General features: G+C 42.9%; 1 protein-coding gene across 2 annotated transcripts in view; it reads left to right on the top strand.

Annotated features, from left to right (window-relative positions):
• Window positions 1–13,733, top strand: part of chst11 (carbohydrate (chondroitin 4) sulfotransferase 11) — a 91,901-nt gene that overhangs the window by 59,413 nt on the left and 18,755 nt on the right. For both annotated transcript variants that reach the window (XM_030440291.1, XM_030440290.1), the window contains exon 2: window positions 4,100–4,185. In XM_030440291.1, coding sequence (XP_030296151.1) covers window positions 4,100–4,185 — 86 coding nt within the window. The remainder of the gene's footprint in view (window positions 1–4,099; window positions 4,186–13,733) is intronic.

Below are 13,733 nucleotides of genomic sequence, written 5' to 3'. Positions count from 1 at the left end.
ATGGCGGCCACAACTTTGTTGAGCCATAGCACAGCCTCCCCTTTCAGTCCACTAATTCCAGCTTGACCATCCCTCATGGGAAGGACAGATGACTGGAGGCATTGAATGTGTTGGCGTGCACACACAGCACGGGCCCAGCTTTCAACCTGATTTATTCTGGCATCCGTCGTCATTAGCAGCAGGCTCACTGGTGCTAGCAGATAAATATCACCACGGCTCTGTGACCCATCAGTGCCGCTTGGCGCAATCACACACACACACACACACACACACTTGCACTGGAGCTGAATCTTCATTACCTTGAGCTCCACCTTAAGCCTGTGTCCACAGCAATCAGTTGACACCACGGCTCTGTCGAATCAGCAGGCTGCGAGTTAAAATTGTGTGTGCGCAAGCTTTGTGTTGCTGCCTTATTGTGTGAGTGAGCCTAAAAAGCAAATATTCCATGATTGCATTATCACACTGAAAGCCCACTTCCTCCGAGAAAGCAGTAATTGCCTGTTTACATCGTCCACAGTAGGACTTGAGTGTTCGACCGCATTATTATGGACCAGCTTCAGGTTATCAATCTGTGTGTGTGCGTGTGTGTGTGTGTGTGCGTGCGTGCGTGTGTGTGTGTGTGTGTTCTGACGGTGTAAAGGCATCCCTCGCCTCCCTCTGTCCTCCCCTCTGTGTTTGAAGGTCATGGCCGTCTGTTGAGGCTCGTTACACTAACAAGCGCTCAGCTCACTCCCCGGGGATCTGTCAATGGATCTGGTTCAAGCCAACAGAGGCATTGCAGTTCACATGCAGGGATACTGGGTGCATTTGTGGTCAGCAGCAACCCTCACCTACACTCCACATTTTAATTTTTAACCAGTATTGGGTTTTTTTCTTTTTTTTTAATCAAAAGGGCCTGCTGTGAAACGTGAATCCCTTTCCTTGCTTTGATGTTCCTCCCGACATGTATGATGAGAGCGAGATCAGACGAACCCTCACTGAGGCAGCACAGAAAATACGCGATAAGATGAGATGAGAACACTGACAGTGACAGACGACATCCTCATTACGCCGATATTGAGTGCGCGCCGACTGGAGAGCAGAGACAGATTTACATGTTTGCCGTCAACAGATTTGCGAGTTTACAGTTGAGCGCATGGGCAGGTGTGTAGACGAGCAAATGTGGATTCTGACATTATCAGCCCTCCGCAGCAGTTGTGCAAATTTGCATCCTGTACTGCTCCCACTGCACTTTGCAAATAGAGGCAAACATTTATACAGAACTGTGTCCACTTGTGCAATTGAATATAACAACCTCCTGATTATGAAGCAATGAGCTCCTGGGCGCAGGCACGTAAAAGCCAGTCATTTCGGCTGTATTTCCTTTTGAGATATCTGTTCAAGTACAACATTTGGTCACGGCTCATAGTATGTGGAACAGCAGTCTTGATTGGCTGTATTGTTTAATATAGTGATGGCAGTGATGACAGGGAAGGTTACCAGCTACAAAGAACCTTTTTACTTATAAATGAGATGCAAATGTATTTAAATGCATCCTATTTATGCACATGCACAAAATGGGCAAATCAGCTTTAAAGCATATTAATGATGTGGCTGCTGAGTTGATGCTGCACGGAGGCTTGACATCATATCCAGGAGATAATGTCAATATGTAAATATCAGTAATATATCACTGTAAACCCAGGTTGAGTATTAATTGCATTAATTTTTGAGTGATCATTAATAATTCTTTTCGTTTTTTGAAGAGAATCTCTCCCATCGCGAAATGAGTTGTTTGCACTAATCATATGAATTATGCAGTCCAGTTATCATGTTGCTTTGGATTAGGATTGCTATATCTACTGCCCTCCACTCAGTCTTCACACTCCTGGAGAATACGATCAGCTGCGTCAGGATGCTGTTTGTTGACCTCAGCTCAGCATTCAGCACAATCTCACCCATGAAGTCGACTGAAAAACTAAACCTTCTGTGCTTGGCTACAACACTCCGTAGTTGGATATTGGACTTCCTCACGAGCAGGCCCCAGAGAGTTAGGATTTGCAGTCACACCTCCTCTACGTTGATGCCTAACACCTGAGCCCCCCAGGACTGTGTGCTCAGCCCCCTCCTGTTCAGAATTCAGATCTTCACGACTGCGTTCCCCAAACGTCAGAACTCTATTGTGAAGTGTGAGGACGAAACCACCACTATTAACCATATTGTAAACAACAAGAGATGGTGCACAGAGAACAACTTACTGCTCAGCGTCAGAAAAACCATGGAGCTGATTGTCGATTTCAGAAAGAAGGAGGCTAAGAAACACACCTTGTCTACATCAGTGTTGCTGAGGTGGAGCAGGTTTTGGGAATGCCAGGTCCAAAGGTTTCCCAGCACAACGTTGCATTGTAACAAGGTGATGAATTTGTGATTTTTAATCAAATTATTCACATCACCTGTCAGTGTTGCCGCTGATCGGTGCAACTGCCCGCACTACACTTTAAGAGATATAATTATCTTGGGAGCTGTAGTTGTTTGTTTTTTTTCAATCTTAAGAAATGACTGGTATACTGAACTGCTATTATAAAGTATTCCTGATGCCTAACACCAGGTCAGATTCCGACAAGGCATAAAATAAATAATTTTGTATGTGGGAGTGCTGGGGATAAAGTGGAGGGTCTCACAGACTGAGGAAAGAAGCTGCTCTGTCGTCTGGTGGTACTGCGCCAAAACAAAGTTAACTTGCTTTGACGGCCTCCACAGGGGCCAGCAGAACTGACAAAGAACCAGAGCTACTTGCTGCTGCTTTAACTTTACTGTTCTCAAACTGTAAATTCTCATACGAGCCCTATAGCAGATGTGCATGCATGGAAGATTAACCATAGATACATATTCTTTTACAAAAATATAAAATGAAATGTTCAGTAAGAGGTAGCATTCAGTCACAGTGGGTAATGTATGACATCAGGCTTTGATCTCTTATAATTAGCAGAATTACAGGCCCATCAAATAGAGCATTTCTGTTTTACTACCGATCATGAAGGTCTACAGTAAAAATGTAGAAAATGATATCATGAGTCCTACATGGAAAAATTATTATTATGAAAATTATCAGAATCAGAGCCAATCAAGTTATTGAGTAATTGGTTGTGAACATGACAATATGCTGATGCTATGTTTTATATGCCATCAAAAAAAAAAAAAGCTGAATTTGTTGCTAACGTGGTTGTATAATCTTAACTACTTGTAATGCGGATGGCAAACATGCACTGTTGAGAAGGTCTCCTGATGGAGATATACTGTATAAAATGTATCCGTTGTACCGCTGCATCATTTTTCATTCTTATCATCAGCTTTCCTGATGGTAATAACACATGTTCATCCATGAACATGAGGCAGATGACGTGTGGAACAAACTGCATTAAATCCTTGGCTTTCTCGTTAGCGCTTCATTTTTTTTTTCCCGTCGATCCTCTGCCGTCCTTCAGCGCTTTTCCATCCAGAGTAATTGGAGAGAGCGTGTTGGCGGGGGCGAAGTGTTGCGCTGGCTGCTCCCACTGAGCCGCTGCCAGCAGCTACTGCTCTGTATCGAGTTGTGTAAAGAGCTGAGATCCAGCCAAACAAACGCTGAACTGTGGCTTCGCCCTTGGCATATAGTCACTGCTCTCATTATTTATCCCTGTAGCTTTCTACTGTTCCTCCTTCTCACAGCAGTTGGTCGCTAAGGCGATGGTACCCAAAGTGGTGTCCTTGAGTAAAGGTCCAGGGGGACGGCGGCAGAACAAAGTGTAGTTAGTTTTCACACTTGCATCAATCACAGGACTGCAGAGCTTTGGATCATCAGCCTTTTCTTTCCACAGCTAGCGAAAGACGATAAAAATCTCCTCAGGGTCTATAGCGAAAAACCCTAAAAACATTCATATTTTCCAGTTAGTCCCAACGATTGTGGTTTAAGTCGATTGCCGATTCCTCATGCAGATACAGATACAGACAGTGATGTACTTGCTCATGTAAAGTTTTAAAAGGATCCCTATTAACTAGCTTGTATTCCTAGTTACTCTGTTTGGATGGGTTCGATTGGGTAAAAGGTGTTTAAAGTGGTGTCTCCTCTCTGTTTTTTCAGTCATGCGGAGGAATCCCTTCGTGGTGGACGGCTGCTGTAGGAAAGGGTCCCGCAACGCCCTGCAGGAGCTCTACAACCCCACACAGGTAGGAGGCTAACTGTTCGCTCTTTATGTATCTCTGTCTGTCTCTCTTGAGCCTCATCTGTTCCTACAGCATGTGCACCTCTGAGGTGTTGATGCAGTCTGCCTGATTGTAGCATTTTTAGTGGGTTGTTGCTCAGTCCCTACAGACTGTGACGTGTCCGTCGGTGCCTGGATGACAACCTGGAATCAGCAATCTTACCCACTGACTGCTCCATGAAACCTCCAGGGGACAGAATTAGCATAATGGCCGCCCCTCTTCTGTGCGGTAGGCAAACAAGCTTTACAGGCCTGAGGCAACAAAATCATCTTCTGGCAATCTGGGAATGAGAACAGACAATAATGGGCAACAAAAGGACGGGGTTTCCTGAAGTCTGACAACTTCCCTCTCTCAAGGGTGGAGAGGGAAGAAGCAGCTACTACGTAAAGTGTTTTGCATCAGCGGGTATTATCCCTCACCTGTCGCCATGAACAGCAGGACTATTATTGCTCTGTCAGTGTCTGTTCCAGCCAGTGAGTCCTCACTTCATTTAGTATTTCACAATTTAGATATAAAAAACTTAATGAGATGGCAGCCATCTGAGAACATGACACCTGCTATAACTACATGATCGTCGGAATGAAATTAAAGCATATTATGGGTTGCGGTTTTAATGGTTTTTCTGCTTTATTGGGCAGTTTACTGTGAGGAGCGACAGAGGGACCGTGGCAGAGTGGGATGAAGATGGTGACAAAGGTCTCAACCTGCCGAGCTTGCAGGACACACAACTTTAATGGTTACTGTTAAAGCTGCAACCAGGCAAAATTTTAAAGACAAAATCATATAAAAAATTCTACAGGTCACAATGTGGGTGAGGGTCTCTCATTAACAATACAGATTTGCTATAGTTGACCAAACTTGTGAAAAATGTTCTTAGTAATCTTAGATAACTGTATCTTCATTTCACAAAATTAAGCCCATTAACTACAAACCTTGGGTATTTTATGAAGTCATTACCGCTGACCACTTTCCAAAGCATATGATATACGTTTTTGGATGATTTCCTACCCTAAAGGCAGTCATTAGTTTTAAGGGGAAAAAGTAAGCTTTTTGGCAGCCTAATCGATGTGGCTGCCAAAAAGTGTTTCATTCATATAAGCTATACTGTGTAAGGAAATCACATTTGGAAGGGAAAAAGCAAATGTTGTGAAAAGGGTAATGCATACTGACTCACTACTAACCCCAAATCCCCTGTGTGTAGAATTCCTTTGTCATTACACCTTTCTTTTCGTTTCTTTCAAGTTTTTACTTTCTAGAAAAATGTCACCATCCCAGTCGCAGCTGATGCGTTCCGTGTATGGTCTAAGCCTTTCTCAGTACAGGGAGGTGGAAATACAGTTTGGATCGCATGCATTGTAATTAGCCTCGCTTAAAGCTGCAGAAACACATTTTCCAGAACAACATTTTTTTTTTACCAAAAAACCACCACTAAGCCCACCAGTAATGTCTGTAATACTCCCTCACTGCATATGAAGACTCTGAGTGCAGCACTATGAGACATGTTGTAGTCATTTAAAGCAGCATTATGTAGAAATTCAGATTTTGTATGGTGTGGCTCCCCCCGACATTGTTGACTGCATGACAATTGTCGTATACAACCCCCGGGTTTCTTTAACAATTTGTCTATCTTTAGTGATATTGCCTCAACGCTGCTATGACCAGCAGAGCCACGAAAAAACTCAATCTACAAGTTTTTAAACTTTCGACTCAAGCAAATAAAAACTCAACTTGTTAAAAAAATAAAATAAAATGATGATAATAATTCTATCTGGCACAGACCTCCAAATGTCCTTGAATGCATCACTGAAGAGAATATCCAAAACAGTACCCACTTGCAAAGATAATGTAATTCTGCCAAAAAGCAAGGCGCCGTACTGTTCACTGTGATGGATTACCAATCTCAAGCAAGTGAGCTGAAACCAATAGGTGCCTTGAAGGTAGGAAATCAATTCTCCAACCTAAAAAGGGTTGGCAAGGATGATAAGTATACACAATGTGGAGTTTATGGGCTACATCATGCAAAACCACATTTTCCCTAAATGGACGTTTTGGAACATTGTAGAGGGAATACTAAATATATATATATGTATTTTGCAGAAGCTAGAAAAAACAATTATTTGGTGGTGGCTAGTGTGTGTGTGTTGTGTTTGAGGACAGCCCATCAGCAGTGTGGTGCAGTAGCTGAGGGGAAGACAGGAGGACACTGCTGGGGGAGATGCTATCATGGTGAAGGATTGGATAGTTTCTGCTCTTCTTCTGTTGTCCCATCACTGTCATCCTCACTATCTATCACACTGTCTGTCTCCCTCTTTCTTCTGCAACCAACCCCGGCATGCCCGCTCACATCTCCACCACTTCCTTTATTCCCCCTGCTCTGCCTCTTCTGTCCTTTGCTGTCTCCACGTCACTCTCCGCACCGTCTCACATTTTCACTTGTCATTTCTTTTTTCTCTTTAGGCTTTAAGTGGTTTTCTGGGACGCTAAGAATAGACCAGGTGCACGTGGACCCACCGTAGGTTAATTTGCTGTGGAGGATTTTTCCACACGTTCTCACTCATGTGAAGTCCCATTGATATGTTTCTGTGTGCACAGGGGGGGTGTTACTGAAGCTAGAGTAAACTTGAGCAGGGTGTTTGGGGTCAGTGGTCAAGACAGAGCTGTTGCTGTGTGTGTGTGTCTGTGTCTGTGTCTGTGTGTGTGTGTGTGTGTGTGTGTGTGTGTTTGTGTGTGTGTGTGTGCATTGCGTGTTGTTTCCGTCGCACCGTCCATGTAGACAGTAGACCTGTTTGAATTATAGACCTTCAGAGTGAGGACATTCTTGCCATATTTCAGAGGACATTTTCACTTCTTCACCGGTTGACTTAAGCTTTGGCGCATTTGGGAAAGTGGCCTGTTTACCGGCAAGTTCGCAAAAGAACCAAAACCTGTCCTCAGCTCCTGTCGCGCTCATCCTTCGCTGCATTCAAAGACCAGGAAGATAAACTGGTGTTTTGTCGAGGAACCTTTTTCAACCAAAAAACAAACTCCTTTCACGAGATATAAGATAAGATATAATATGTAACTTTTCACAATAAAATGTCAATTTTATAGCTACACCTTTGTCATGTATTGTGCTGAGGTATGTACTACTGTATATATGTATATATATATATATATATATATATATCATCAGCAATGGTGGTTGTTTAATGGTGTGATCACTACTAGCAAAGTATGTATTGCATAACTCACACAAATCTGAATACAGGATCATTTGTTTTTATTCACCACAAACAGCCAGGTTACATCACTGTCCACAAGCCGAAAGCTAGCGAGCGACAACACGCACCAAGAGTGTGTGTGCCTGTGTGTTTGAATGTAGTTGAGCCTCTCAGTTAACTCTCAAATAAACAGAGCCTCAACAACAATGGAGGTCACCTCCGCGGATCGTTGTGAAAAATATCCACTTTTCAAACCCCACAGTTAAGAAGTAATCAAGACTTTAATTCAAGGCCTGCTGTCAAGGCCTGGAGGTACAGTGGGCAGGGAGTAACACAGTGTCTTTGAGGCTTCCAAAGGTTTCACAGAGATCCTCTTCTGTGCTATTTTTACCTATGGTGTGTTTAGACTGCATTCCAGTAAACCTGAACTTGGTGTCCTTGGGGCTTACACTGGTTTCATTAATCAAAATTAAAATCAGAGTGAGCTGATTTGCCAAATGCAGTAAAGCTCCAGAGGAAATGATTTGATGTGGCCACACACGTGGTCAGATATCATCTAAATACAGGGAAGGAAACACAGTAATAATCTTTCCTCCTCATGGAAAATTTTTTTTCTTCCTACCAGTAATCACAGGCCGGCTCACAGAGGCATGTAGACACCATTATTACCGAGCCAGAGCCTGGCTCACAGTTAAATGCTGATTCAGAATAAGGCTGGTAAGAAGGATGTGCACATTTGTGCACAGTATTGCTCTGGGTTTGAATCAGGGATGAATGACTCAAAGCTAACACTAATGGAAGGTTGTAATGGAAGTATGTATTTATAGTCTGCATGCGTCTGTTGTAGGTATCTGTGTTTAAGAGGATCAAATGTTCCCACGAGGCTAGAGAGCTGAGGAAAATCCACCAAAGTAAAAGCCTTTGATGATTTGTCTTTTAAGGTAAAGGTTTCTGTTAGGGTTTTAGCTGTGAGACTGAAAATCATACATACCTAATCTTAATCCAAGAGAAGAGGAATAACACAAAAATGAAGAATCAATAACTTACAATAATTCACTGAGAGGGACATTGCTAGCGGTTGGACTAAATCCTTAAAGAGCTCAGAGGAAATTGGTTTGATCTATAGTACAGGACCACTTGGTAATTTAAGGATTATTAAGGATCATTGTATTGAGATTGTAATAATAATAATAATAACAATAATAATAATAATAATATTAATTAATAACTATGATGATGGCGCCGGCGGTGATAATACGAGTCAAGCAGGACCGCAGGAGCGGGGCCAACCACGATCCATGGGAACCTGCGAGACGGGAAAGAACAGAAACTCCAGGGAAGAAGCCAAGTTGGTATCCTGCATTAATGAGACATTAAGACAGATAAAGAGGAAGAGAGAGGAGCTTAGTGCAGCAATGGACGTCCCCCGGCAGTCTAAGCCTATATCATAGAACCCTAACCCGTGACTTACTTTGGTATGCAATGAGGATTCGTTGTGAACCTGTACAAACTGAGATCTATCTGATGAATTTGACTTAAACCAGCACAATGCAGTTCCTTAACTGCCAATTAAATGTTCCAGTCTTTGCAAAAGAACGTGATGGTCAGTGGTGTCAAATGCGGCACTAAGATCTAACAAGACTAGCACAGGGACAAGTCCTTTATCAGATGCAATTAGAAGGGCATTCGCAACTTTAACCGATGCTGTTATGATGCGCTGATGGGGGGTAGACATATTCTTACACAGCCGTGTTTCAATAAGACTAAATCAATATCATGCTCTGATACTAAATAATTTACTAAAACAGCTTGTGATGATAGAGATTCAATATCTAATAGTCCACGCTTAATGTTCCTGTTTTTTGAGCAGTTGCAGAGTTGATTTTTATCAGATTTTTGTGTTAGACTCTTTTTAAAATTGATTTAATTAAAGTCTTCTTGAGTGGTTCTTCAGTGGTTTCACACTTGAAATGTTAAAACACTGTCTCAGGGGCACCCCGGTAGCTCAGTTGGTAGAGCATGCGACGGATTCACAGAGGCTTTGTCACTCCCCCCCTCTCTCATCACATTCCCTGTCATCTCCCGAGCTGTCTGTTCAATAAGGCCATGAAAAGGCCAAAAAAAAAAACTTTTTATAGAAAAAGAAGAATGCTGTCTCAAACAGCGGTCTGTTGCTTGTTAGGTGTCACGTCCAGCCGCCACGTCACCAACATCCCCCCTTCACCTTCCGACATGAAAATCAGCTCAAATACCTGCAATCTACGTGTAATATGACACAGTTTGTAGAAATGTGGATATGATACGTACATGTACAAATTGAATGTACAGTTTCCAGAAACTTGCAATGTAAACATTTTATTCCTGTGACTAGGCTGGCATCTCATTCTATTAGTCGTTACCCAGAGCTCCTGATCATAAGGACAGCAGGGTAGACTGATGAGTAAGGAGAGAGGCTCAGAATCTTTGCAGTTAAGTCTCTGTCCTCCCCAAAATAGAACACGATTGAAATTTCTACGAATGCAAATCTGAGGGAAAATGAGCAAGCCATCGGTCCTGGTTGAGCAACCAGTAGCTATCGCTGGCAATGGTTCGAAATAAGCATGCTCTGAATATTCATCGTGTTGTGGAGAAAAAGTAATTTCGGTGTTTTTTCACAATGAACACATTCAGTGAAGGGAGGAAAGCGTCTGCGTGTGTCTGCGTCACTAGATAATACCTGTCTGGATTGTTCCGCCAGCTGCAGATATCCTGCTAACCACACAATCCCTTCACTTTAGTTGAGTGCATACGCGCGTGTGCGTCTGTGTGTGTGCGTGCATGAGCGTCTGTGTGTGTGTGTGTGTGTGTGTGTGTGTGTTTTCTCACGCCTAAACCCCTCACGCTGCCTGGAATTGGCACCCTGGGCCAGATTATGCGGGAGCAGAGCGGCAGGGACTGGCACAGACTTGAAAGAAACGTCGCACCTTTCACCCACAGCAAAGAAGCGAAAGCATCTGTCTGAGTTGTTGCTCTGCTGTAAAACCATCAGACCAGAGCACAGCTATACACTGCGGGTGTGGGTTTAAGATGTGTGTGCGTATGTGTGTGTGTGTGTGTGTGTGTGTGGGAAGCTGAATAAGTCATTCTGGGTTTAAAGACAAAGGGATTTAGAGGAGGAGGCTTTGCTCTTTTTGTGTCTGTCCATCTCTGGAGGCTGCATATGAACTGGGCTGAAGAAGGGAGGTGAAAGGAGAGAGACAAAGGGATTGAGAGGAGATGAGCGCTCTCTGCTCTCTGAGAGGATCAACTTTGAAGAGAGAAGACACTGTATAGGAAACATGTGTAAATAAGGTTCATAGTTTCCCCGTGACCAAAGGGAAACTTAATGATCTTGACACGACACGCTTGTTTCCTCGAGATCCTCGAATTATTTCAATGCACGGCGCGTCACGCATCCGGCTAGGGGCTCTTGTTGCACGTCATCCCTGTGTCTTTCCTGAAAAGTCATCAGGATCGTCGTTTGCATCATCAATTCCCCAACTAGATTTAAACTGTTTTTCCTTTGGATCGCATTTGGGTTTTGTTTTTTCCTGCTGCAAGAGGAACGTTTCACTGCAGCCGACAACAAACACAATTCCCTTGTTGCACTGACGGGTGACAAAATGCCTCTGGCTTCAGAAAGTGAAGAGAAAATGAAGAAAATGACTGAGCAGCAGCTTTCCTCAAAGTCATTACAAAATGCAGTGAAACTGAAATGAAACTGAAAAAGAGAGCTATAAGGGAGCTATAACTAGAGAGGTTTTTTTTTTTAAAGACTTTTTAAAGTTACATCGCGATTGGAATTGGATGTTTGGTTATGTCGTGGGCATCATTTTGAATTTTTTTTTTTAAGATTATAACATTATCTGTGATTGTGATATAAGTACATATCACAGGCAAGGATAATGCATCAATGAAAAGGGGCATCACCTGCACACGTCCATGTGTGGGACCAAACCAGGACAAGCTTGATCAAAATGTCCGTAGAAAGACAAGTGGTTTGGGGATAGACTGCAGGCATCGCTCCCTTAATAAGACAAGCAAAGTGATAATGCTTCTGCATGGAGCATATTGACTTGCTCATCCCTGAACCCCACAATATTTCTACACTCCACACTGATGGAACAATCGTCGTGAGCACTTTTTTGTTCGGTGTCAAGCTCAAAATAAAACAACTCTATTAAGATAAAAGGTTTCATTGTATGCAAATGCTTTGACTCACACATACACTGAGCCTGATTTGAGCGAACAGTAAATTTCTCACAGCACTTTACTTCAATCTCTCACAGACATGCAGGCATTATACAGCACAGCGTGGGTGTTACAATGCAGTGTACTGGCCAAAAGGGAGCCAGGAAATGCCAAGTCTTAGCCAGCTATGTCAGCTCATGTACAGTAACTTATTCAGCAAATGATGGCCAGTCAATAGCTATTGACCAATTGTACAATGAGGGGTAGGATTGTGAAATATGTCGCTTTATCAATCGCTGTTTGCATTGTAGGAAATGACTTTGGGCTGTCCATCACCTGGACTGGATCCTTTGTTACAGGCATTGGAGGTTATGGAGGGAGGCGGATCAGGCTCAGTGACCTGTGAGGGGTGCCAGGAAGCTTCTTTCTGTTTTTCTGTGGGGCCTCTTCAGTTCTGTTTTTGTCATGGGGAGTTCATTCAAAAGAGACAAGTAGAAAATCAGCAAGCTAGGTACATTATAGACTGTATGTGTTATGTCAAAACGTAAATATAAAATATGAAGTCTTACTTATGTATACTGTGTGCATATGTTATCAAGCTTATTAGGCAAGGAGAGGCAAGTTTATTTGTATAGCACATTTCAGACACAAGGCAACTCAAAGTGCTTCACAGGGGCACACACATGACATTAAAAGAAATTAGGAATTGCATTCAAAATACATTAAAAAAAAAGTTAAGAAATAGGATAGTAGGCTAAAATAGAAAAGGTTTAAAAGAGACAAGAGTACAAAAACCAAAGCCTTGAAATGGCTTCAGTGAAAAGCAGCGGCAAACAGGAAGGTCTTCATCACAGCAACAGACGCACATACAGCTCTCTGTCAGCGATGGAAGTCTCTAAAGTTCTACTGACTTGGCACTGCCGCAGCCCACTGCGCCGCGTGCTCTTAATTCATCCCTAAATATTAGCGCTTAGCTTGATTTGAAAGCCGTACTCCTGCTGCTTTGAACGGAGTCACGCGGAGGTGTAACTGTGGTGAGATCCATAACGGAGCACCAGCTCCCGCTAATACCTGTCGCTTAATGGAATGTGCACGAATGCATAAAATAACAAATGCAGGTAGCATCATTAATAGCACCACTGTATCCAAATGTAGACTAACAAGTCTACAATAACACCTCCCTTCACAACTGATTAATTGATTCAACTATAGGATCATTTTGGGGGATGTTGTTCTTGCTACAGCTGAACTGTATTGCATTACACTGAAGGGCATTTAAATCGATGAAGGTAGGCTATATAACAGACACATCCGCGTGTATGCATGGCCAGAACGCTTGTAGTTACAATTGTGTTACGAACAGGTAGAAGCTGATGCTGGACAACTGATCTAAACTTACACCATTCTGTTGTGTGTGTAGTATAAATTCAATTAAGTTAGGCTTTGTGGTGAGCAACAGAAAAACAACGCATTAGCATTCTCGTGTTTTTACCAACTAGCTTTGATATTAGTAGACATCACATCACAGTACGTGACTTCTGACCGACGAGTCCTTGCAAGTAAAAATAAAAATAAAAATCTTTTGAGGGATCTGATCGTTCAACTTTCCAGGTTCAAGTGTAAAACAGAGAGTGGAGTTACCGCGTGATAAGTAAAATCCTCCAGTTTCCCCTTCACCTCCTTTTACTCCCCTCTCTCCGCCGAATTTTTTTCTCCTTGGGGAGTAAAGCACGCCATGCAGAGAGAGCAAGGGTAAAGTGCTCATGAAAGCAGAGAGACACTTTGATGGCTCTGAGGGAAAGTCAGAACAGTTTGTCATTATCTTGTCTGTGGTGCTATAATTAAACTCCCACTTTTCTCTTTGAGACACACACACACACACACACACACACACACTCAAGAGACTCACTGGTCTCCACACACGTAACAAGCACACATGCGTACAGGTATAATTATGTGGTCGTCTGATGTACAGCAGCAAACACATATCAGTGCCTGCGATACAGTGTGCAGCTGCAACACTGGTGACGCTGCTTCTTCTACCGTCCTGTTTTTCACAGCATAGCTCGAACGTAATGAGTCAAAATGACAGAAAACACAGTG

This window comes from Sparus aurata, chromosome 14, assembly GCF_900880675.1.
Source record: "Sparus aurata chromosome 14, fSpaAur1.1, whole genome shotgun sequence".
NCBI lineage: Eukaryota > Metazoa > Chordata > Actinopteri > Spariformes > Sparidae > Sparus > Sparus aurata.
The sequence above is the reverse complement of the archived record's forward strand: the minus strand, read 5'-3'. Positions and strand labels throughout refer to the sequence as shown.